This window comes from Muscardinus avellanarius, assembly GCF_963383645.1.
Source record: "Muscardinus avellanarius genome assembly, chromosome: 8".
Lineage (NCBI taxonomy): Eukaryota > Metazoa > Chordata > Mammalia > Rodentia > Gliridae > Muscardinus > Muscardinus avellanarius.
This window is the reverse complement of record NC_137794.1, coordinates 14,232,639-14,256,995: the sequence shown is the minus strand read 5'-3', so window position 1 is coordinate 14,256,995 and position 24,357 is coordinate 14,232,639. Positions and strand designations below refer to the sequence as shown.

At 39.1% G+C, this 24,357-nt stretch overlaps 1 protein-coding gene across 12 annotated transcripts in view; it reads left to right on the top strand.

Moving 5' to 3' along the window:
• Window positions 1–24,357, top strand: part of DST (dystonin) — a gene marked incomplete at both ends in the record, with an annotated part of 523,923 nt that overhangs the window by 334,539 nt on the left and 165,027 nt on the right. For 9 of the 12 annotated variants that reach the window (XM_080699914.1, XM_080699912.1, XM_080699907.1 and 6 more), the window contains 19 exons: window positions 238–700; window positions 782–910; window positions 1,107–1,184; window positions 1,265–1,426; window positions 1,513–1,617; window positions 5,032–5,127; window positions 6,004–6,129; window positions 7,533–7,685; window positions 7,878–8,032; window positions 8,151–8,277; window positions 8,764–8,947; window positions 11,165–11,322; window positions 11,796–11,974; window positions 12,458–12,596; window positions 14,001–14,194; window positions 15,375–15,537; window positions 16,202–16,285; window positions 16,991–17,098; window positions 17,792–17,890. In XM_080699914.1, coding sequence (XP_080556040.1) covers window positions 238–700; window positions 782–910; window positions 1,107–1,184; window positions 1,265–1,426; window positions 1,513–1,617; window positions 5,032–5,127; window positions 6,004–6,129; window positions 7,533–7,685; window positions 7,878–8,032; window positions 8,151–8,277; window positions 8,764–8,947; window positions 11,165–11,322; window positions 11,796–11,974; window positions 12,458–12,596; window positions 14,001–14,194; window positions 15,375–15,537; window positions 16,202–16,285; window positions 16,991–17,098; window positions 17,792–17,890 — 2,902 coding nt within the window. Of the gene's footprint in view, window positions 1–237; window positions 701–781; window positions 911–1,106; window positions 1,185–1,264; window positions 1,427–1,512; window positions 1,618–5,031; window positions 5,128–6,003; window positions 6,130–7,532; window positions 7,686–7,877; window positions 8,033–8,150; window positions 8,278–8,763; window positions 8,948–11,164; window positions 11,323–11,795; window positions 11,975–12,457; window positions 12,597–14,000; window positions 14,195–15,374; window positions 15,538–16,201; window positions 16,286–16,990; window positions 17,099–17,791; window positions 17,891–21,511; window positions 24,248–24,357 lie in introns of all 12 variants that reach the window. The other 3 variants (XM_080699910.1, XM_080699909.1, XM_080699918.1) reach the window with 3 other exon arrangements.

Below are 24,357 nucleotides of genomic sequence, written 5' to 3'. Positions count from 1 at the left end.
CTTCTTAAAACAGGCTCAATTTATCTGAGAATTTTAGGGTTCCGGAATCGTAAGTAGAGCTGTTGTATGCCCATTATACTTTCCACACCCTCTATTCTTAACATCATACATACGTTTTTACATACATTTATTACAATTGACCATCATCATTAACTAAAGGCCATAGTTGACGCTAAGGTTTGCTCTTGTGACAGTATGTTTTATATTTTACCTTGTTCCTTCTGATTTCCCTTTCAGGGTTGCAAAACTACGTGATGAAATTATGGCCTTAAGGAATGAATGCTCCTCAGTGTACAGCAAAGGTCGCATGCTGACGACGGAACAGACAAAGCTCATGATATCAGGAATCACTCAAAGCTTAAACTCAGGGTTTGCACAGACCTTAAACCCCAGTCTGCACTCAGGGTTGACCCAGAGTTTAACACCGTCCCTGACCTCTTCTAGTGTGACTTCTGGCCTGTCATCCGGAATGACATCCCGTCTCACTCCATCTGTCACTCCGGCCTATACACCTGCTTTCCCAACAGGATTAATTTCAAATTTTAGCTCAGGAGGAGAGCCAAATTCTTTGCAGACTTTGAAACTGATGCAGATCCGCAAACCCCTTCTAAAGTCTTCTTTGCTGGATCAGAACTTAACGGAAGAGGAAGTCAACATGAAATTTGTTCAGGATCTTTTGAACTGGGTTGATGAGATGCAGGTAAAAGAATGTTTTTACGTGAGTGTTTCGGTCTTTATTGTGGTCAAATTCTTTTTTTAATGTAATATTTTTCAATTCAAGGTGCAGCTGGATCGCACTGAATGGGGTTCAGATTTGCCAAGTGTTGAAAGCCATTTAGAAAATCATAAAAATGTTCACCGAGCTATTGAAGAATTTGAATCTAGCCTTAAAGAAGCCAAAATCAGTGAGGTATATGAATTTCAACTTTGCATATATTTGACTGTAGCGTGTTATCACTTCGTTCTTTACTTAAATATTCTGCAACTCAATAATTGATACATCTGGTATCAATAATATTATAATATCCTATATTATTATAATACTAGCGTTGATGTGTGAGTCAGAATTTCTTCAGATTCCTCACTGTGATGTCTTTATCTCATAGATTCAGATGACAGCACCTCTTAAGCTCACATATGCAGAAAAGTTACACAGATTAGAGAGTCAATATGCAAAACTCTTGGTAAGTTTTTTTTTAACCACCTGTTTCTCTGATTTTTGTCTGGCAAAGATATGATTCTTATAATGATTTTCCTTATAAAGAACACATCCAGGAATCAGGAAAGGCACCTTGATACCCTCCATAACTTTGTAACTCGTGCAACGAAAGAACTTATTTGGTTGAATGAAAAAGAAGAGGAGGAAGTTGCTTATGACTGGAGCGATAGAAATACCAACATCGCCCGGAAGAAAGACTACCACGCGGTGAGTGCCTCCTCTGCCTGCGGGCTGTGGTCGTATCGCAGTTTAGATCTGTTTCTGACCCACTTCTTAATTCCTACCTAAATTAGGAATTAATGAGAGAGCTTGATCAAAAGGAAGAAAATATTAAAGCAGTTCAGGAGGTAGCAGAACAGCTCCTTCTAGAAAATCACCCAGCCCGGCTGACGATTGAGGTAAGTCAGTAAGTGCAGTGGTCCGGGTGGGTGTTGATGGGTGACTGTTACCCTGCAGACTCTTTCATTTGTCCTGACACACCATGCTGGTTCTTGCTTTCGGTTCTGTGGCTCTAAGTGTCACCCATAACCATAACCTAGATTAAAGGTACCTTTATCAACCCCTGCGGCCAAGGTGATGTATTACTGTAAACACGAGGGACCTTGTTTTTAAGCTTTGGTATTTTATTTATTTGGTATTTTATTTATTTATTTGGTATTTTATTTATTTATTTGGTATTTTATTTATTTGGTATTTTATTTCTTCCTGACGGTGCGACATTGCAGAGTGACAGAATCTTTGGTGTGTGTCCGCGCGCGTGCAGTACTGGGGATCCAACCTAGGCACATTCTTTCTGCAAGCTCCAGCTCCAGCCCTTTTTACTTTTCATTTTGAAATAGGGTCATAGTAGGTTGTTGAGAGTCTTGCTAAAGTCCCGAGGCTGATCTCAAACCTCCGATCCTCCTGTCTCAGCCTCCCTAGTACTGGGATTACAGGCATGTGCCACCATGCCTGGCTACAAGTGACATAATATTGCACAGTTTTATTTCCCTATCAAAACTGGGTTATGTTGCTTCTATAGAGCTGTAGTGAAAATGAGAAGAAATAATTTACTCTTACTATTGAATAGTCTTTGGTACATGGTATATTCTCAGTAAATTCCTTCTGCTATAATTTTATACTAACAATCTGGTGTACCGGTGCCTCCCTTCAGTTCTGTTGCACTAGTGATATTTTTAATTTTTAGGTCTGAATGATACTGGACAGACTTAATGACTTTCTGAATGTGAAGGGAGCTTATCTAAGAGGACAGTAGCATCAAACAGGGACAGACAGATGTGATATATTGAAGGCTGACATGCTTTAAACCCACAGTCAAGAGAAGGGATCTGATAGTCTTTGTTCTCTGAAATCAACATGATACAAAACATTAGTAAAACTCTAAGCCTCATTAGGGAGTTTTAGGAATGTTATCTTTTATCTTCTTTCCTATAAAATGTGTTTTTGCATTTACATGAACTACCATGTATGAGTGTTAAAGACATAAAACAAAGCCAGGCGTGGTGTCTCACGCTTGTAATCCCTGCGCTTGGGAGGTTGAGACAGGAGGATCGCGCAGGTTCGAAGCCAGCCTCAGCTACTTAGTGAGGCTCTCAGTAACTTAGTGAGACCCTGTTCCCAAATAAAATATAAAATAGGTCTGGGGGTATAGCCCGGAGGTAGAAAGCCCCTGGGTTCCATCTCCAATACAGAACAGTAGGGAAATGCTGGGAAAAGGAATACAATAATGGGGTTCTGTATGTATTATTTGTACGATAATAATCTAAAACTAGATTATTCCTTAGGGTAGCAAGGTAAAAGCTATTAGGAAATATAATATAGGTTAAGAATTTTGCTGAGGATGGAATGGGTGAACATGAACTTGGTTACTTTTCATGAAATGCCTTATGTTTCTTAGGGTAAAAGAAGCTTGGAATTCATTCATTCATTCATTCATTCATTCATTCATTCATTCATATATACTGGGGATTGAACCCAGAAGCATTCTATCTCTGAGCTTCACTCCCAGCCCTATTTTGTTTTTATTTTGAAACAGGTTCTCACTGGGTTGTTGAGAGTCTCATTGCTTTCTGAGGCTGTCCTTGAACCTGCAATCCTCTTGTCTCAGGCTCCCAAGAACTGGGATTACAGGTGTGCGCACCACACCTGGCTTTGGTCATCTTTATGATCTAATAGACTTGTACATTGTCCTGTATGCTTAGATAATTCTTGGTTAGTTGTCTGCACTATCTCACATTTTCTATGAACAAGACTAGAAATTAGGTAGTGCAAATCAGACAGTGATTTATCATTAATGGCCAGTTTACTCAAAGAATCTTCATCCGAGGGGCTGGGGGTGTAGTTCAGTTGGTCGAGATGTGCTTGTTGTGCTCAAGGCCCTAGGTTCGGTCCCCAGTACCCCAAATAAAAACAAACACGGAGCTTAATTTGAGAGAGCAGATAATACGATCCCGCTGTGACCAGCTTTCCAGTGCTGCACTGGCTGTCCCATTCAGAAAGCCTGCCCCCCAGAGGAGTGAGCTGCTCTAAAGGAAGGAAAAACAGCAGGCTTCAGTCAGTAAAGCCCTAGAGCTCCCTCTCCTGGAAGTCGATGGATTGTACCTAAAATATAAATGGTCTTTCTTTTCTTTTTCTTTTTTTTTTTTTTTTAATGAAATAGGTATCATTTCTACAGTAGCTTTTGTGTCCTGAAAGATACACATTGTATTAAAGTTCAAGTAAACAAATTTCTAGAATAAAAATTCTAGTATTATAGTTATTATAACTCTAAACTTACACTGATATGCAAATGTGTGAACTCCCTCTTTCATTGTCCTAATCTTTCTTTAGCAGAAACAGAGGGGAAAGTTACAGAGCAATATATTTTTATGTTAGGATGATACACTTTAGCAGAGTATGGTGCAACAGACCTGTAATCCCAGTACTTGGGAGGCTGAGATAGGAGGTGTGTAGGTTCAAGGCTAGCCTCAGCAACTTATCAAAACCCTGTTTCAATGAAAAAAACAAAAAAGGCTGGGGGTGTAACTTGGAGGTAGAATTCCCCTGGGTTTAATCGCTAGTACCAAATAAATAAATAAGGAAAGAGAAGGAAACAACAAAAGAAAATATACTTTATAATTTTTTAATATAAAAGTTCAGATGCCAGGAATGGCACACACCTGTAATCTGAGTACCTGGAAGGCTGAGACAGGAGGATTATTAGACAGCTTTTCCAAATTTAAAATAAAATAGGGCTGGCGGTATAGCTCAGAGGTAGAATGCCTCTGGATTCAATCTCTAATACCACACACACACAAAAAAATCAGAGAAAGGGAAGCATATTTGCGGGTTTCATAAGCAGGTGTAAGGGTCGGTGGCAAAGGAGAGTGAGAGGTTGATATTCTAAATAAGAGAGATATCTTGCATTTATTTCAAATTTAAAATGTTTCTTTCATGGAAAAATAGCCAGAGTTAGCCTTTTCTTTTTATTTTAAGAAAAAAAAAAGATGTTTAAAAATTGAGAGATGTCAACTGGACTAATTAAAAAAAAACTTAAGTATAAATTTTTAGACCGGTTTTACAAGTGAGAATTTTTAACTAAGAGGAACATCATCTTACTGCCCTAATTTTTAAGTTTCATTTTCTTAAATGTTTATCATATATTTAGGCAGGTAGGTTATTTTATCATTTAAGAGTATCAAAGTCTGTCTGCATGCCACTTTTGCTGTGGTGGTGCTGGGGATCGAACCCCAGACCTCATATAGGTGAAGCACATGCTCTACCACTGAGCCACCTCTCCATGTGGTTCTGAAGCCTATGTTTTTATCTTTTAGGCCTATAGAGCGGCAATGCAGACTCAGTGGAGCTGGATCTTGCAGCTCTGCCAGTGTGTGGAGCAGCACATAAAGGAGAACACTGCGTATTTTGAGGTATGTGAACAGAATCACCACTTGAATAGACAGCTCAGTGTTTCTGGCCAACTTGGCAGAAATCATCTTCATGAGTTACTAAGATGTGTGAACATGTATGCAGTGTGCAGGGAGATGGGCTGAAATGTTTTCTTTATAGGGTAACATGTTCTATAGGAGAGATTGCAGCATTCTGTTAAGAAATAAATCCTTTGGAAAAAAAAAACCAGGAAGATATCATAAAATCTCTGTTCAATAAAGTATTGTTACTAAAGAATAGTAATAATTCCTTAGGACTGTTAAATAAGTCCTAAAGGCTAAGGAAATGTTTTTTATTATACCTAACCAAATGAACTCTTTCTTTTTTTTTTTTTTTTGAAGATTTAAAGAAGTTTATTAAAAAGATAGAAATACAGAAAATAGAAATACAGCCCCATGCCAAAATGGCACGAGGGGGTGACTCGAAATGTATACACCAAAGGGGATTACATATGGACCGGACTTTTTATACCCATGACCTCCATCTCGTTTACATAATCCTGATGTAGTGAACATCCTGAACTCTTCCTTTTAATCTTCAGAAGTTTTAAGATATTCTTGGAATTCTGCCCCTCCTTGAAAGTTTTTTTTTAATTCTAAAGTAAAACAAATATTTAATCAAAATAATATAGAGCCCAAACACATTATAAACATAACCTTGAGCACTTGACTTCATTTATAACCATCCAAGTTCAAGTGTCATTTTGTTCAAGGCAAGATGTAGCTATTGTTTGTCCTGTGCTCTTACTCTGTTCTTACTTTTGAGGGTTAAACATAGGGCTTGGGCACTAGATTTGACAACCCTGTGCTTGACTGGCATTGGACATACGTTGACTGTCAAGTTTTGTCTTTCTTTAGTTTTTCAATGATGCCAAAGAAGCTACTGATTACCTAAGGAATCTTAAAGATGCCATTCAGCGGAAGTACAGCTGTGATCGCTCAAGCAGCATTCACAAGCTGGAAGACCTTGTACAGGAATCGATGGTACTGATACAAAAACTCATGCCTTTCATTTGGAATGTGTAATAACAACTAGATTAGCGCTTCTGTGTATTTTTATATGTGCAGAACTTTACATTTATTGGCACTTATTATCCCTACATCACTCAATTAAGCATTTAAACACCTTATTTTAGTATTTTTTTGGTAACATATGCAACAGAAGTGTTTGCCATGTGATAGCTTTGATGTTTTAAAATGCCTTAACAGTGGTGTGTGTGTGTGTGTGTGTGTGTGTGTGTGTGTGTGTGTGTGTTTTCAGTTGTTCATTCTATAAATATCCATTAAGAGCTTTCTATATCTCAGGTACTGTTTTAAGTTGGGGAGATATAACAGTGACTAAAGTAGACAAGAAAAGTCCTTGTGGACTTACATGTGGGAGGAGGATCTACACAATAACATGTTACATAAGCAAAATATATGTAGTATGTTAGATAGTGGTAAATGCTAATGAGTAAAAAACCCAGCTGAACAAACAAAATAAGTGAAGAAGTATTTAAGGGCTTAGTAACTGGGTTCAGTGGCACATGCCTGTAATCTTAGTACTTGGGAGACTGAAACAGAAAGATTGTAGGTTTGAGACCAGCCTCAGCAACATAGTAAGATTCTCAGCGACCCAGTGAGACCTTTTTTCAAAGCAAAAATAAATAAATAAATAAAAAGGGTTGAGGGTGTATCTTGGAGGTAGAATGTCCCTGGGTTCAATCTCTAGTACCACAAAAAATAAAAGAGGTGATGAGAAGAGACTGAATGTCTAGACCAAATGATCAGGAAATACTTTAGAAAAATTTTATTGGTGCATTGCAATTATGCATCCTAGTGTGAGGTTGAGTGTGGTAAATATGTACCTGCACAAGCTCTTTGTGCACTTTTTTCCACATCCTACCCTGTCCTCTTCCTCCCTCCCCACAGGAGTTAGTGAGATTGGTAGGTATCCTTTTACACATTGCTTTCTTCCCCAGTCCTCCATCTTATTTTCTCCAACTCTCACCTCTAACTCCCTTCAACTGTCCTGCGGATCTTCCTTTACGTGTGGTGTATACACTCAATGGAATTTTTCTTAGCCATGAAGAAGAACAGAATTCTGTCATTTGCAGGAAAATGGATGGAACTAAAGAATGTCATTATAAGTGTCAGTCTCAGAAAGTCAAGAGCGGTATGTTTTCTCTCATTTCTTTGTGGAAGCTAGAGAGAAAATAGGAAACATAAGGGACTTTAAGTAATGTGGGGAATATTTTTCTCATGAAGTTTCATTAGTATACTATGAAATGCTGTAGCATGGAGCTACCGCCCCGGCCTCAGACCTTCGGGCAGGAGGTCTCCATTTCATAAAGGAATGGAGTGCACATGTCTTTCACTTTTTAAAATCCACTGTGTTTACACCTTAGGAAGAGAAGGAAGAACTTCTGCAGTACAAGAGCACAGTAGCAGGCCTGATGGGAAGAGCGAAAACCATCATCCAGCTGAAGCCAAGGAATCCTGACTGTCAGCTCAAGACCTCCATTCCTATCAAAGCCATCTGCGACTACAGACAGATTGAGGTACGTGTAGCTGCTAGAGACAGAGCAGTTCCTGGTATTATTCATGCATCTTAAACATGAGATCAGACGGCTTACTAGTAAGGAACTTTTTAAAACATAAATGCAAACAAAAATAAAATCTCGGGGTTGAGTATGGCAAGAGGTTGGGTTGTAGTGGTCTCATTAGTTATTCCGCTTTTCACTTAACACCAGATAACCATTTTCAAAGACGATGAGTGCGTCTTGGCAAACAACTCTCACCGTGCTAAATGGAAGGTCATCAGCCCCACCGGGAACGAGGCGATGGTGCCCTCTGTGTGCTTCTCTGTCCCTCCGCCTAACAAAGAAGCGATTGACTTTGCAAACAGGTTTGTATGCATCGACCTCAAACATATTGAGCTGGTGTGGGGGGGACCAGGGACAGCTCACAAACAAACCAAAAACACCCCAGTGCTTTCAGAAGGTATTTTTTTTCATATATTTCAGAATCGAGCAACAGTATCAGAATGTCCTAACCCTTTGGCATGAGTCCCACATAAACATGAAGAGTGTAGTGTCCTGGCATTATCTCATCAATGAGATTGACAGAATCCGAGCTAGCAACGTGGCTTCAGTAAGTATGAACGTCCACATCAACCCAGTATACACAAGAACAGGGGGTGCTTGGTCACCTGCGGGGTGCAGTTCGTGTTTGCTCCAGTACAGGATGGAGTCCAGCAGATCCTTGTTGATATTCAAGCGTTCAGTGACTATGATATGCTTGCTCTGAATAAAGGGCATTCTAAGAATGAGAGAAAGCTGGAGATCACAGATTTTATACCGTGCTTACTGAGAGATAGGGAGGTAGAAGGCATAGTGTTTGGACATGCGGAGATGGCTATAGTTTTAATTCACTTTTTGGATCTTATTGACTCATTTTTCCTCTGTAGACTAATTTTTCCTTTTTAAAACCTGAAATTGTTAATAAGAAGCATATTACTTTCCAGTAGTTCTTCTACTTAGAACTGTTAATGTAAGCTGGAGTATACCCTAGATCAGTTTGAGATGCAAATTGCGCTGTTTACATCACCTGATTACATGGATTTTTGATCTTCTTTAGATCAAGACGATGTTGCCTGGTGAGCATCAGCAAGTTCTGAGTAATCTGCAGTCTCGTTTTGAAGATTTTCTGGAGGATAGCCAGGAATCCCACGTATTTTCAGGCTCAGATATAACACAACTGGAAAAAGAGGTTAATGTGTGTAAGCAGTACTATCAGGAACTTCTTAAGTCTGCAGAAAGAGGTAAGGCATGGTGATGTCTGTCTTCTTCCTCATGGTGTATAGTCCAGGCAACTTCCTGCTCTCAAAGGGAATCTCAGATTTAGTTGTATGATGTCACTCGGCCTATGATATATAGGCACAATTACGGAACCCCCTCCCCCAAGTTTGAGAGCCTGGGGCTTAGCTCTATCATAGAACACTTGCCTGGCATACACGAGGCCCTGCTGAGTTCAATCCCTGACACCTCAGAAAAAGAATGAGGTTGAATGATGCAAAAAGGAATTAATTTATTTATAAATGATGAATTATCAAAAAGGTGCCAATCATATATTTTGACAAATGATGAGTTCTCACTTTATCTACTTTTTAACATTTTCATGGTTTCAGAAGGTTAAGTTCAGAGTGGTGACCCTTCAGGTTCAGAAAAGATTCAATAATTTTCTCTTATACAGTTTTTTCATGGCTCGAAGCAAAAGGTTTTGTTTTGCAGAGTGTGTGTGTGTGTGTGTGTGTGTGTGTGTGTTTGCTAGGGATTGAACCTAGGGGCATTCTACCTCTGAGCTATACCCACAGCCTTATTTTATTTTTTAAATTTTGAAACAGGGTCTCACTGAGTTGCAGAGGCTGTCCTCAAACATAAGATTTTCCCTCTCAGCCTCCCAAGTACTAGGATTACAGGCATATGTCACTGCTCCTGGCTTGTTTAATTTTATTAAATGTAATTTTTTTTTTTTTTTTTGGTGGTACTGGGGTTCCTGGAAGCCCTTCTACCTCCGGGCTACACTCCCAGACCTATTTTTACATTTTTATTTGGAAACAGGGTCTCCTAAGCCAGCCTGCGCGGCTGGCTTCGAACCTGCGCCATCCTCCTGTCTCTGCCTCCCAAGCGCCGGGATTACAAGCGTGCGCCACCACGCCCGGCTTAATTATTTTTTTAATGTGTGCTACTGGGAATGGAACCAAGGAGCATTCTATCTCTGAGCTACAGCCCCAGCCTTATTTTTCAGTCGTTTTATTTTTGAAACAGGATGTCACTGAGTTGTGAAGGGTCTTGCCAAGTAGCTGAGGCTGTCTGCAAATTATGATTCTCTGTTCTCCACCTCCGGAATGCTGGGATTACAAGCATGTGCCACCACACCCGGCTTTATTAAATATAATTCTTACTTTGAACTCTTCTGACATTACTTAGAGATAATCAGTTTGATTGGTAATATTCTTTTTTTTTTTTTTTTTTTTTTTTTGCAGCACTGGGAATGGAACCCAGGGGCATTGTACCTTCAAGCTAAATCCCCAACCCCATTTCTCAGTTTGTTTGTTTATTTATTTATTTATTTATTTATTTATTTATTTATTTATTTAGTGGTACTGGGGTTTCTGGAAACCCTTCTACCTCCAGGCTACACTCCCAGACCTATTTTTTATATTTTTTATTTGGAAACAGATTCTCTTAAGCCAGCGAGACTGGCTTTAAACCTGCTTGATCCTCCTGTCTCCACCTCCCAAGCACGGGGATTACAAGTGTGTGCCACCATGCTTGGCGTTTCAATCTTTTTATTTTTGACACAGGGTCTCATTGAGTTGTGAAGGGCCTCACTAAGGAGCTGAGGCTGTCCGCAAGCTGCAATCTTCTGTTCTCAGCTTCCCGAATGCTGTGATTACAAGGTGTGCGCCACCAGTAGCACATTTTTTTTTTTTTTTGGTGGTACTGGGGTTCCTGGAAGCCTTTCTACCTCCAGACTACACTCCCAGACCTATTTTATATTTTTGAAACAGGGTCTCTTACGCCAGCGCAGCTGGCTTCGAACCTGCGTGATCCTCCTGTCTCCACCTCCCAAGCGCAGGGATTACAAGCGTGCGCCACCATGCCCGGCTCCAGTAGCACATTTCTTACCTGCTCTTCACTTCTAAGCATTTTTATTTAATTATTATAATGAATCTGCACTTATAAAATTTAAATTTTTGTGAATATAAAACAGAGCAAGGTATTTCTTTGGACATCATAAATCAGAGATACTTCAAATGGCACTAGAGAGGTTTTTATTAACTTCTTAAATTTAAAAATTTATATTTTAAAATTTTTATCTTAAGCTTTAAATCTTAGGTTTGTGATATAAGTGACTCCATTAGTCTTACCAGCTGTGACCCAGTTAACAGTAGAACTGCTGCATTAAACCAGGAGCAAGAGCATCTGAAGGTAAAAAACAAGATATTTTTCGAACATTATCTTTATTTTCACAGAGGAACAAGAGGAATCGGTTTATAATCTCTACATCTCTGAAGTTCGAAACATTAGACTCCGGCTAGAGAACTGTGAAGATCGGTTGATCAGACAGATCCGAACTCCCCTGGAAAGAGATGACTTGCACGAAAGTGTGTTCAGAATCACAGAGCAGGAGGTGAGAATTATATAGATGTGTTGGGGTAAAAGAAGGTAAATTATTCCTTCAGTAACTTTAAGGGTCGCTTTTTGTGGTTTCTTATGTGATAACTTCGCACGCCGGTTACTCTTTGAGGTCTGATGGTGTGTTTATTACTGACCTTAGTAAACTGAGCTTCTGTCATTTGGTTTCCCCTCTGACTAGGTAACAGGCACGGGCCCTTCAATACTGTGCTGGGCTTCTCATAGTAAGAGCCATGATACAAAGTGCTAAGTTAGATGTTTGAATCTAAGGAGATGGGCAGTAGGGAATAGTTGATTGTAAAACTGGAATATCACATCTTTGTTTCTTTAATAAAAAGTGAAAAATATATTGATTTTAAAGTCAATGATCATAATGTATAATGTTTTTTTTTTTTTAAAAACAGCCTTAAGAAAAATACCCCATTTGGGATGATCACCTGATATCTATATTGGTTTTCTGTTTTATAGAAACTAAAGAAAGAGCTGGAACGACTTAAAGATGATCTGGGAACCATCACAAATAAATGTGAAGAATTTTTCAGTCAGGCAGCAGCCTCTTCCTCTGTTCCTACCCTCCGCTCTGAGCTCAGTGTGGTTGTTCAGAACATGAACCAAGTCTACTCCATGTCTTCCATGTACATAGAAAAGTATGTAACTACTATATGCAATTTGCTTCAGACAACTGTCAACTTTTTTTTTCTGCTAATTTAAAATTTATTTTTATGAATGAAAATATTCCATTTTGTCTTAAGAAATGTATTGACTGTTTCTATGGGTCCTTGCTGCTTCTCCGTATTGAAAGGGGATGTGCCTCAGAGATGACTGGGTGGTGTATTGTCCTCCTGCCTTTCAGCTTGGTAGCTCACCTGTCATAGCCTGCAGGGTTTTCCTCTAATGCTTGGCCCAAACAAGGTAAAGAAACCGCCTTATGTTGGAATCTCTTTGTAAATTAACCACCTGTGGGGCAGGGCCTGGGTTGGCACACAAGAGCCAGCTGAATGCCAGGCTTACAGTAAATGTGTCAGTGTTGCAGATGAAGAACGTGCTGTCATGTCTCATAATGGTGTTTCAGGACTGCATTCTGCATAAGTAAACATTTAACCACAGGCTTATTTAATTCCCTTTTAAAGGTTGAAAACGGTTAATTTGGTATTAAAAAATACTCAAGCTGCAGAAGCCCTTGTAAAACTCTATGAAACCAAACTGTGCGAAGAAGAAGCAGTCATAGCTGACAAAAATAACATTGAGAATCTAATAAGTACTTTAAAGGTAAGAGCCTCACTTTTGGCTATTCTCAAGATCACACTTCAGAAGTATTTCTTTAGCACTGAGCGTCAAGCACTAGGTGTCTTATTTGGAATGTATTTTTTAATGTGTTGACTTCATTTTGTACCTTATAATTCTATACCATGTTGTAACGAAGTATGTTCCATCATTGTTAGAGCAGTGTTCTTCTCATTTGAAGCTTGAGCATTTAGACAGTAGCCTTTTATAGTCAATTCATGTTGACAGCAAGAGGCATTAAACCTAAAAATTGAGTTATTTGCAATCGATTCACTTACTAAAAGAGGCAGTTATTTTAAGAGATAAAGGAGGTAGAGGAGTTCATCTAAGAAGGAGAAAAAATTGGTAATTATACTCATCTATATCTGTATTTCTGTATATAAAGCATTTAGAATTATTATAACGCATTGTGATTTTAGTGAATTTTAATGCATGTTTTCATTTTTAGACAATGGGATTAATAGCACTCAAAAACAAGACATTTTACATATCAAGGGAACAAACTTGATCGCAGAATATATTTCGTTGATATGCAGATTCTATTAGGCTGAACTTTATAACATTGTCAGTATGTGGGGGGGGGTGGATTGGAGGTGGAACCCAGGGGCCTTCTACCTCTGGGCTGTACCCTAAGTCCTTTTTTATTTTTTTATTTGGAAACAGGGTCTCATGTAGTTGCTGAGAGCCTCACTCAGTTGCTGAAGCTGATTTTGAACCTGTGATCCTCTTCTCTCAGCCATCTAAATACTGAGATTACAGGCATGTGCCACCATGCTTGCCTTAACATTGTCATTTTTTAAAGGTCGAAGCAGTGTTGCTGGTTTTGGTGGCATAGGCCTGCGATCCCATATGTTTAAGAGAGATCACAAGGTTGGGAGGATCAAAAATTCAAGGCCAGCCCATGCCACGTAGTGAGATCTTTGTCTCAAAATTAAATGGGTTGGGGATGGCTCAGTGGTAAAGTGCCCCTGAGATTAATCCCAAATTTGTTTGTTTGTTTATTTATTTATTTTTGTGGTACTGGGTTCCTGGAAGCCCTTCTACCTCCAGGCTACACTCCCAGACCTTTTTTTATTTATTTGGAAACAGGGTCTCTTAAGCCAGCACGGCTGGCTCTGAACCAGCGCGATCCTCCTGTCTCCGCCTCCCAAGCGCGGGGATTACAAGCATGCGCCACCACGCCCAGCTTAATCCCAAGTTTTAAAAAAATGAAATCAGAGTCAAATGTTGGCCATTTAATAAAGTTAAACCTAATATGTTTTGTGTATAAAAGACAGTTTTTCCTTTATCTGATTTTATACCAAGTGTTTCTAAATAAATTGCATCATTAGGTAAATGATATGCTTACCCCTGATACATTTTTATAACTCAGCAATTGATATATTTCAGCAATGGCGATCTGAAGTGGATGAAAAGAGAGAGGTATTCCACGCACTGGAGGATGAGTTGCAGAAAGCGAAAACTATCAGTGATGAAATGTTCAAGACGTATAAAGAACGGGACCTTGATTTTGACTGGCACAAAGAAAAAGCAGACCAGTTAGTCGAAAGGTGGCAAAATGTTCATGTGCAGATTGACAATAGGTTAGTATCCTCTTTTGTCCAATTTTAGCACAGATATGATGTCTGTCTCTGCATGCTAGATAAAATCTAAAGTTGTCAGGCTTTTTAAAAGAATTCCATAGTTAATTGGTAAATTTTAAGAGCGCTGCCTAATTATATTTGTTTCTTACATGGTAGATTTTAGTAAGAAATTTAACTTCAAAATAAGTATTTTCAATTCTGTAGAGTTAAAACCATTGGTGTATCGTGGCATTTATAGAGTTAACTAATTGCCTTTTTTGGAGAAAAAAACAATATAGTTCTCTAATTATTGCCAATGTATAATATTTAAATAAACATGACTGTATGAGAGCATAAAACCTATTTATTTGTTAGGATTCTAGGCAACAAGCTATATTAGACTTAAGAAATATAGATAAATTGAAATGACCTGATGTTCATTTCAAATTAAGAGATAGAAACTTGAAATCATTTGCTCAGTGACAAAGGCATGAAAGGAAATACATAGTTTTAGGGCTTATCTTAAATGAAATGTATTAGCGTTCTTTCTTATTGATATTTACATTTATGCTAATATAAATTAAACACGTTTATGGTATAGTTTCATTCTGGAGATAAACACTTTTATGGTATAGTTTCATTCTGGAGAAGTGAAATTATGTTCATATACAAGTTATCGCTATAAAAATCTATGAAAAATAGGTTAAAATGTGCTGGTTTTAAAATCATTATCAACTGGCATTTAGTCACAGCTCCTGGAAAATAAGTCTCAGAGACCATGTTGAACTGGTCATTGAACTATCTTCTTTTTATTTCAAAAGTGAGCTGCCATTTGTCACAAGCCTTGGCCGTTCAAAGCATCCTGATTGATAATAATTATGGTTAAGTTTCCAATTTCTCTGACTTTTGGCTTTCATTTCTTGGTCTTATCCCTAGAATAAGCAGTACCATCAAATTGCATGATCCCAAGAGCAAAATGTTTATATTTAGCTCAAAACCATTATGGAGACTTTTGGAAGCTCAGGCTATTGCAGCCTTGAATGCCTTGGGCTTGACCAATGGGACAGTTTCTCTCTCTCTCTCTCTCTCTCTCTCTCTCTCTCTCTCTCTCTCTCTCTCTCTCCCTCCCCCTCCCCCCACCTCCCCTACCATCCTCTTAATGGTACTGTTAGAATGGACTATTCTGTTTCTATTCTCTTAGGTTACGGGACTTGGAGGGCATTGGAAAATCACTCAAGTACTACCGAGACACCTATCATCCTTTAGATGATTGGATCCAGCAGGTTGAAACTACTCAGAGAAAGATTCAGGAAAATCAGCCTGAAAACAGCAAAAACCTCGCCACACAGTTGAACCAGCAGAAGGTGTGTAAAAGAAAAGTCCTTGTGCTAAGGTTGCATCTGCATTTGGTCACTTATGTCCCTCACCTTCCTTTCCTAGGTGAAAAGAAAACTGTTTAGAGGAAAGTCGGGGTGTGTATAATAAATACTAAAATCTTGCAGCTCAAACCTACATGTATCAGTTGCTGTTATTTCTTAAAATCATTTTTGAAAGTGTAGGTAATATGAAAGTAGCACGCTGGGATAGTTTTCCAATTCCTCATGATTATTTAATCATAGGTATCGGGTATGGAAATGTCTTTGAGACTTTTCTGGCCACGATAGCTTTGAGTTCCTAGATAAATGGAAATGTCGAGTGATGGAAAATTAAGAAGTTACATTTGACAGAAAGTTGGATGCTTTGAGTTTTTTGTTCCCTCTTTGGGGGCCAGTGATTTCTGTTTTTATCAGGAGTAGTTTGCAGCTAAGGGCATCGGGTCCGTTTTTGGACAATTCTGTGGGATTTAGCATTTCTGCTTTGAAACCCTGGTGAGGATGGATCACAAGTCTTAATCTGAAAGTTGTAACATCAGGCAAGGCAAGTTGCTTATTATGCAAAGGAGAACGATGTGGATAATTCCTTAGCTTGCAAACATCTTTAAAAGTAGAAGAGCTTAGAGTTCCACATTTCATTTCTTTTAAACCCTAGATGCTGGTGTCTGAAATAGAAATGAAACAGAGCAAAATGGATGAGTGTCAAAAATATGCCGAACAGTACTCAGCTACAGTAAAGGTAAGGAGACTCAATTACTCTAGTCAAATTCAGTAAATAATGCTGCAGTGTACCTTTAAAGCCATGCAAGTCATCCTACTCTGTGTTGAAAGAGAGAATCCTTGTCTGAACATGATTTATACTTAACTAATGATCCTGTGTGAAATCCGAGCCAGCTGACAGCCCCAATTTGTTCACTTTCTCTCTTTTTCTTCTTTCTCACACATTTGCATGAGCATGGGAATGCACACAGGTACCTTCAGAACCATACACATCAAAACAGATACATGGCTCTGAAATTCATTTCTTAGCGTTTTTCTCTCTGTTTTCTTTAACATGGAGGGAATTTCTGATTTTCTCACTTAGGGGGCCATTCCTTATGCTTTTCAGGTTATCATGGTCAATCTTTCAGCTTTCCAGACCCTCAGATCCATTGCCTGGCTGGTGCTAAGAGAGGCTGACTATAACTAGAATATTCTAACATATGTTTTTGTGAGCTTCCAAAGAGACTTGGGAACTTTCCTGACCATACTTCCAGTTTTCCCTTTTATCACCATCTTGGAAGCATCTCCAGAATCAGATTCCTCAAAATGTAGTTTTGTAATATTGTCTTTATTTAAACTTAACTCAATAACACTGGGTTCTTGTTCTCCGCATCTGATCACTATAGAATGAAGCTCGGGGCTTTGTTTTAATTAATTTCATTGCATTGACTCTTTTATGCAGGACTATGAATTACAAACAATGACCTACCGGGCCATGGTAGATTCCCAGCAAAAATCTCCAGTGAAGCGGCGAAGAATGCAGAGCTCAGCAGATCTCATTATTCAAGAGGTAATAAAAGTATGGGGGTATAAAAGAGACAAATTTTCTAACAATTTTATTAGCCAATTTTATTTATTACTGTAAAATATATGTAATCTAAGACCATTTTAATCGTGAATTGTAAAATTTAATTGCATTTTGGTATATCCATCACTCCTATTCATTTCTAGAACATTTTTATCACCCCAAACTGAAAATCCATATGCATAACAATACAGTTTATTAGAGATGAAATATATGTATTTATCTTTGCAGTTAATAACTGATCTTGATTAAAATTGAGTCTGGTGTGGGCAATCGTGGCAAGTTCATTGCTACCTAGTTAACATTTATTTATTTATTTATTTATTTATTTATTTATTTATTTATTTATTTGGTGGTACTGGGGTTCCTGGAAGCCCTTCTCCCTCCAGGCTACACTCCCAGACCTATTTTATATTTTTATATTTTTGGAAACAGGGTCTCTTAAGCCAGCACGGCTGGCTTCGAACCTGCGTGATCCTCCTGTCTCTGCCTCCCAAGCGCGGGGATTACAAGTGTGCGCCACCACGCCCGGCTCCTAGTTAACAATTATTATTGGAGAGTTGTGTGCTGTATTCTCCCAAAGCCTAGATAATGTTATAATAATTATGACTGAAAGCTCAATCAGCTTGTTAAGGGCACCTGGAGATTATAATTTTATTATTTTTTTCTTACTTGCAGTTCATGGACCTACGGACGAGATACACTGCTCTGGTCACACTCATGACACAGTATATTAAATTTGCTGGAGATTCATTGAAAAGGCTGGAAGAGGAGGAGGTAACCACTGACAGTGAACAGCTAAATAAATAGGAACTAGCTACAAGCAGGACTACAATAGGGTTTGGGAAAGTAGAAAATAGGTTTTGTGATCAATGTGCATGGCTGATGGTTGATATGCCAGTATTTAATTGCGAGATTACAATGAAAAAGAGTAAAGGCCTGTGATTTTTTATTGCTTTTTAAAGGCTCAAATAGGAAAATATTTTTAAATTCTCATATCAAGTGAGCTGGAGATGTAGCTCAGTGACAGTGTTTACTTAGTATGCAGGAGACTGTGGGTCCAATCCTCAGCACTGCAGACACCACATTTCCACGTTAACACCCAAATATAATCGGATTAATGTCTTAAGTGGTTCTATTTAAGTTGTGAAATGTTGGCAATTTTGGCAGAATTTTTTTCAGTTTTCTCACAGTTCTAAGTATACTGCCGTTTGTGTAGTTACTGCTACTATGATTTCTACAGAAGTACTACGTGAACGCATTTGTGCAAGGGATTCATATTATTATAATTTAAACATATTAAAAAGACACCAACTTAGAAGGAGCAAGTATCTGTACAAAAAAGTGCTGCTTTTTACAAAGTTTAGGGATTTGTTTATGTTTCTGTCAAAAAGAAAAAGTGTCCTGATTTGGAGGAATTCAGCAGTCTTGATTCCATATTTGTTAAAAATACATCATTATAAAAGGTTATTGTTTCTCATCTTGAAAGAATCAGTCTGGGCTCTATTAGCTTGATATGCTTTCTATTTCTAACCTCAGAACAGACAAAAATAGTAAATACTAAAATAAGTAAATTGAAAAATATGGGGCATAGTCATCTTACTTGGACAGTTGTTGATTCCAAAGGTGGTCGTGGGGGGTGGAACTCTGATTGTATAATGAAAGAATCAAAATGGTGAGAAACCTATTAGATCTGACTTTCTGAGATTTTTGCAAATGTGACTATTTTCATCTGTTCAGAGTTAATGGTTTTGGGCTACTAAGTCACTAACATAGCTGCTTTCAAGACGTTATAACCAGCTTCCTTCATACCTAGAAAAGAAAATCAGAATATCTGTGCATCTATTATGTGTGAAGGAATATCTGTAATTTTTTAATTGTTTTGAGAGCTCTACATTCTTTTTAAATGGCATACATATATTTTTAAGTTATGCATAAAATGCTATAAGTCATCTTCCTTTCTTACAGTGCATATCTGATTATACATATGTGGGCCACTTTGCTCAAGTTATCTGACAAGGACGTTGATGAAAACAAAACCTATTTTAAAGGTCCTAAAATAAATAAAAACATCATTCCCATCCTTTGAAATGTTACATTTTTAGTGAGTGAAAATGAAAAACAGTATAGCTATGCAGTGATTATGATTTAAAATAGATTTTAAAACCTTACCACTTTGGCCGGGCGTGATGGCGCACGCTTGTAATCCCAGTACTTGAGAGGCTGAGATAGGAGTATTGGCAGGTTCGAAGCCAGCCTCAGCCACTTAGTGAGGCTCTCAGCAACTTAGCGAGACCCCGTTTCCAAATAAAATATAAAAATATAGATCTAGGGCTAAACCCAGAAGTAGAAGGCCCCTAGGTTCCAACCCCAGTACCATACACACAAGAAAAAAACCTTACCACTTAAGGATCATATTAATTGGTTGCTTTATGAAAGATAACATAGCTCGTTTATGGGCTCAAAAGAGTAATGATTTTGAAACTGATCCTTGAAAGTCTATATGAGAAATCGTGGCTTAAGAATAGAGTTTTTATTTACAAAAGATAAAATGACAATTAACTTTGGAGGCTAGAAAAATGTTATAGAATATATCATTTGTACCAATGCAATTGTAACATGATGTAATGTACATTAGATCTAATAAATTCTTAGTCTATGTTTAGAAAACTGTATTAGAATATTAATCATACTAGGAAACATTTAGAGAAAACCCAAGGAAGGTATTTTTATGTGAATAACTTTGAGATCTACTAGAAAGCAAATTAGCCAGCAGTCTAAATTATTTCAAGTAGTTTTTCTAACTAGCATTTGATAAGAAATTTAGGGTTATTCAGAGAATATGAGATTGTTAACAAATCACTGGGATGATTCTAATTAAGATGTCGAGGGTTCGGCAACATTTTTTTTCCTGAGGGAAGCAGAACATGACAAAAAAAAAAATCTGGAAACTTGAGATTTGATAAAGAAGTAAGAACAGCCCATTTTGAAATAATTTTAAGAGTACTGAAACCTTAGTATTTTAAATAAGCTGCTTTAGTGTCACCAAGTTTTGACCCTGATATCAAAATAAGGAAAATAGAGCACTGGACATAGCAGACTGTGAGATTTATTTCTATGTGAATTCTTATTGCAACCATAATATTTAGGAAACAACTGAAATTTTCATTGAAATTACTGGAGATCAAGAACTCAAGGAAGCAAAATAAAAATGTATGGTCTGTAATATAAATTAAATTCTGGAAATTTCTTGACACTATATCAGTGAGAACACCTACTATCTAAAATTATTTCTCTTTATTCCTGTTTAAATATTTTCTGATTATGGTAAGTTTGAGTTGAATGATACAAAACTAACAGCACTGTGACAGTAATAAAGAGAAATTATAGTTATGACCTAACCCTGATCACCTAGTAGTAATGTCAGTGTGAAAAGACTCCTCCAAGCTGAATGATTCCATCAATAGAGAAAAAGGTTTTCTTATATTTTATTTGGTAAGTTGAAGCTAATCCCTAAGCATATTTTTAAAAGCATTTGTATTTAACAAATGTCTTTATATCTGTGAGGTACATAAAGGTACTTATCAAGTTGGAGTCCCACGAGGCATGTCATTAGCAACAACCACAGAATCTGTGAGTATCTGAAGCCATCTCTGAAGCCATCAGAGACAAGAGCTGCCTTTGCATTAGCAATTGCAATTATTACAGTTGTCACAGCATGGCAAGTATTAACAAGTAAGGAATTTGACTTCAGGTATTTTAAGTTTTTATATAACTTTCCTCATTCCCTCTGTTAAGTATTATTTCCAAATTTGATCCTCTGTTCTGAGCTCCTGTCTTTTGTTTTTTTAACCATAAACACACGGGAATGTAAAAATCATTTTGACTTCCTCTGGACTAGCTGTTTAGTATTGCGTACCAAATTCTTCTGTCATTTGGTTCCCATTGGATGCGTGTTTTCCTTAGGTCTAGGACTGAGTTGTGGGCAAGAGCAATAAGCGCCCTTGTGAGAGTTTTAGTTCCCACTTTGACCTGTTGCATGACAAAATGATTTAACCTCCTGCATCTCAACTGCTCCATCTGTAAAAGACTGGGGATATTCCTGGTGCTTTACAAGGTCCTTTCTTGCTATACGACCCTGAGCTAATTTTTAAAATGCAAGTATTCTGGAGGGACACAAACATTCTTCAGAAAACCTGGCCTGGAGGGTTTTCTGTCTCCTGCTGCCGACCTCCTGAAGCTTTCTCCCTGAACAAGGTGTGCTGGTGGCGGTAGCTGTGCTCCTTCTGCTTGGGTTCACTGGGTTTCACGAGTCCTCTTGTGAACGCGGCTCCAGACGTTGGACAGTAAGTTGTAGCAGAATGGCTTTGACGCTCTGAACACGTACGTCTCTTGTAGATGAAGAGGTGTAAGGAGACTTCTGAACATGGAGCCTATTCAGATCTTCTTCGGCGCCAGAAGGCAACCGTGATTGAGAATAGTAAACTCACAGGGAAGATAGGTGAGCTGGAGAGGATGGTAGCTGAACTACAGAAGCAGAAGTCCCGAGTAGAGGAAGAACTTCCCAAGGTCAAGGAGGCTGCAGAAAATGAATTGAGAAAGCAGCAGAGAAATGTGGAAGACATCGCTCTGCAGAAGATCAGGGCGGAAAGCGAGGCCAAGCAGTACCGCCGGGAGCTGGAGACCATCGTGAGAGAGAAGGAGGCCGCCGAACGGGAGCTGGAGCGGGTGAGGCAGCTCACCGCGGAGGCCGAGGCCAAGAGATCAGCTGTGGAAGAAAACCTCCGGAATTTTCGGAATCAGATAGAGGAACACACCTTCACACGCAGGACCCTTGAAGATCACCTTAAAAGGAAAGATTCCAGTCTCAATGATTTGGAGCAACAGAAAAAGAAGTTAATGGAAGAATTAAGGAGAAAGAGAGACAGTGAAGAGGAGCTTTTGAGGCTGGTAAAGCAGATGGAAAAAGACCTTGCATTTCAAAAACAAGTGGCAGAGAAACAGTTGAAGGAAAAGCAAAAAATTGAACTGGAAGCGAGAAGAAAAATAACCGAGATCCAGTATTCGTGTAGAGAAAATGCACTGCCGCCTGGTGCGATCACACAGGCTGCATCATGCAGAGCAATCGCAGGGCTCCAGAATGACCACGACAAGCAGAACGCAGAAGAACTCAGACAGCAGGTAGATGCTCTGACCCTCGCCAATAGAAAGGCTGAGAAAGACATGAGAGAGCTCAAGTATGAACTGAATGCCCTCCAGCTTGAAAAAACGTCATCGGAGGAAAAGGCCCGTTTGCTGAAAGTTAAGCTAGAGGAGACAAATAATGCGCTTCAGTGCCTTAAACTGGAGTTGGACAGGAAGGATCAGGTTGAGGAAGAGTATTCTCAGCAACTCCGCGAACTCAGTAGGCAGTTGAACCAGACCACGGGGAAAGCTGAAGAAGTCATGCAAGAAGCCGACGACCTCAAGAAAATAAAGCACAGCTATGAGTTAGAATTAGAATCTCTCCATCACGAAAAGGGGAAACTGCAGAGAGAAGTGGACAAGATCACGAGGGCACACGCGATCGCCGAGAAGAATATCCGGCACTTGAATTCCCAGGTTCAGTCTTTCCAGGGCGAGACGGAATTCTCCAAAGAACAACAACGACTCTGCCAGAGAAAATCTGACCATCTAAAAGAACAGTTTGAAAAGAGCCATGAGCAGTTGCTGCAGAATATTAAAGCCGAAAAAGAAAATAATGCTAAAATCCAGAAGCTCAATGAAGAATTGGAGAAGAGTAACAAGTGTGCGGAAATGCTAAAACAAAAAGTCGATGAGCTGACCAGGCAGAATAACGAGACCAAACTAATGATGCAGAGAATTCAGACGGAGTCAAAGAATATAGTGTTAGAGAAACAAGCCATCCAGCAGAGATGCGAGACGCTGAGAATTCAGGCGGATGGCTTTAAAGATCAGTTGCGCAACACAAATGAACATTTGCACAAGCAGACAAAAACAGAACAGGATTTCCATAGGAAAATTAAAAGCCTAGAAGAAGACCTGGCCAAAAGTCAAAATTTAGTGAGCGAATTCAAGCAAAAGTGTGACCAGCAGAATATTATTATCCAGAATACTGAGAAAGAGGTTCAAAATCTCAGTGCTGAACTGAGTGCTTCCAAAGAGGAGAAACGTCGTGGGGAGCAGAAAGCCCAGCTGCAGCAAGCTCAGGTGCAGGAGTTAAATAACAGGCTGAAAAAGGTACAAGATGAGCTACACTTGAAGACCATAGAGGAGCAGATGACCCACAGGAAGATGGTCCTGTTTCAGGAGGAGTCCGATAAATTCAAACGTTCGGCAGAGGAGTTTCGGAAGAAGATGGAGAAACTAATGGAGTCCAAGGTCATCACGGAACATGACCTTTCAGGCATCAAGCTTGACTTTGCATCTCTGCAGCGAGAAAACTGCAGAGCTCAAGAGAACGCCAGGCTTTGCGAGACAAACATCCAAGAGCTTGAAAGACAGCTGCAGCGGTACCGTGAGCAGATGCAGCAGGGGCAGCACGTAGAAGCCAATCACTATCAAAAGTGTCGGAAACTCGAGGATGAGCTCATGGCCCAGAAACGCGAAGTGGAAAAGCTGAAGCAGAAAATGGACCAACAGATAAAGGAGCACGAGCATCAGTTAGTGTTGCTCCAGTGTGAAATCCAAAAAAAGAACGCAGCTAAAGACTGTGCCTTCGCAGCAGATCGGGGGGTGATGGCAAGGGAGCGTCAGCGCTCCGGAGAGCTGCCCTCCCGGAACACCATACACCTGCACCCCACAGCCACGTCCTCTCTGTTGAGATGGACTCAAGAACCGCAGAAGGTGGAAGAGAAATGGCAACATTGGGTCGTTGATCAAATACCCAAAGAGGTCCAATTGGGGCCGCCAACAGCAACACTTGACAGAGACAAGAGCCAGCAGTGTTATTCTGAGTATTTTTCCCAAACAAGCACTGAACTGCAGATAACTTTTGATGATAAAAACCCTATCACAAGACTGTCAGAAATCGAGAAGATAAGAGATCAAGCCCTGCACAATTCCAGACCACCTGTGAGGTTTCAAGATGACCAGTGTGAAGTGGAGCTGGTGAAGCTCTTGACACCCTTAGAGGTATGCTTTGTGTTCTGAGACCTTATTGGCCGTCTGATGTCATGTCTTTTTTTAAATTTCTTTTCTCTTTTAGATTGTGTTTGTAACAATTTTGAGCATGTTTGGCCGTG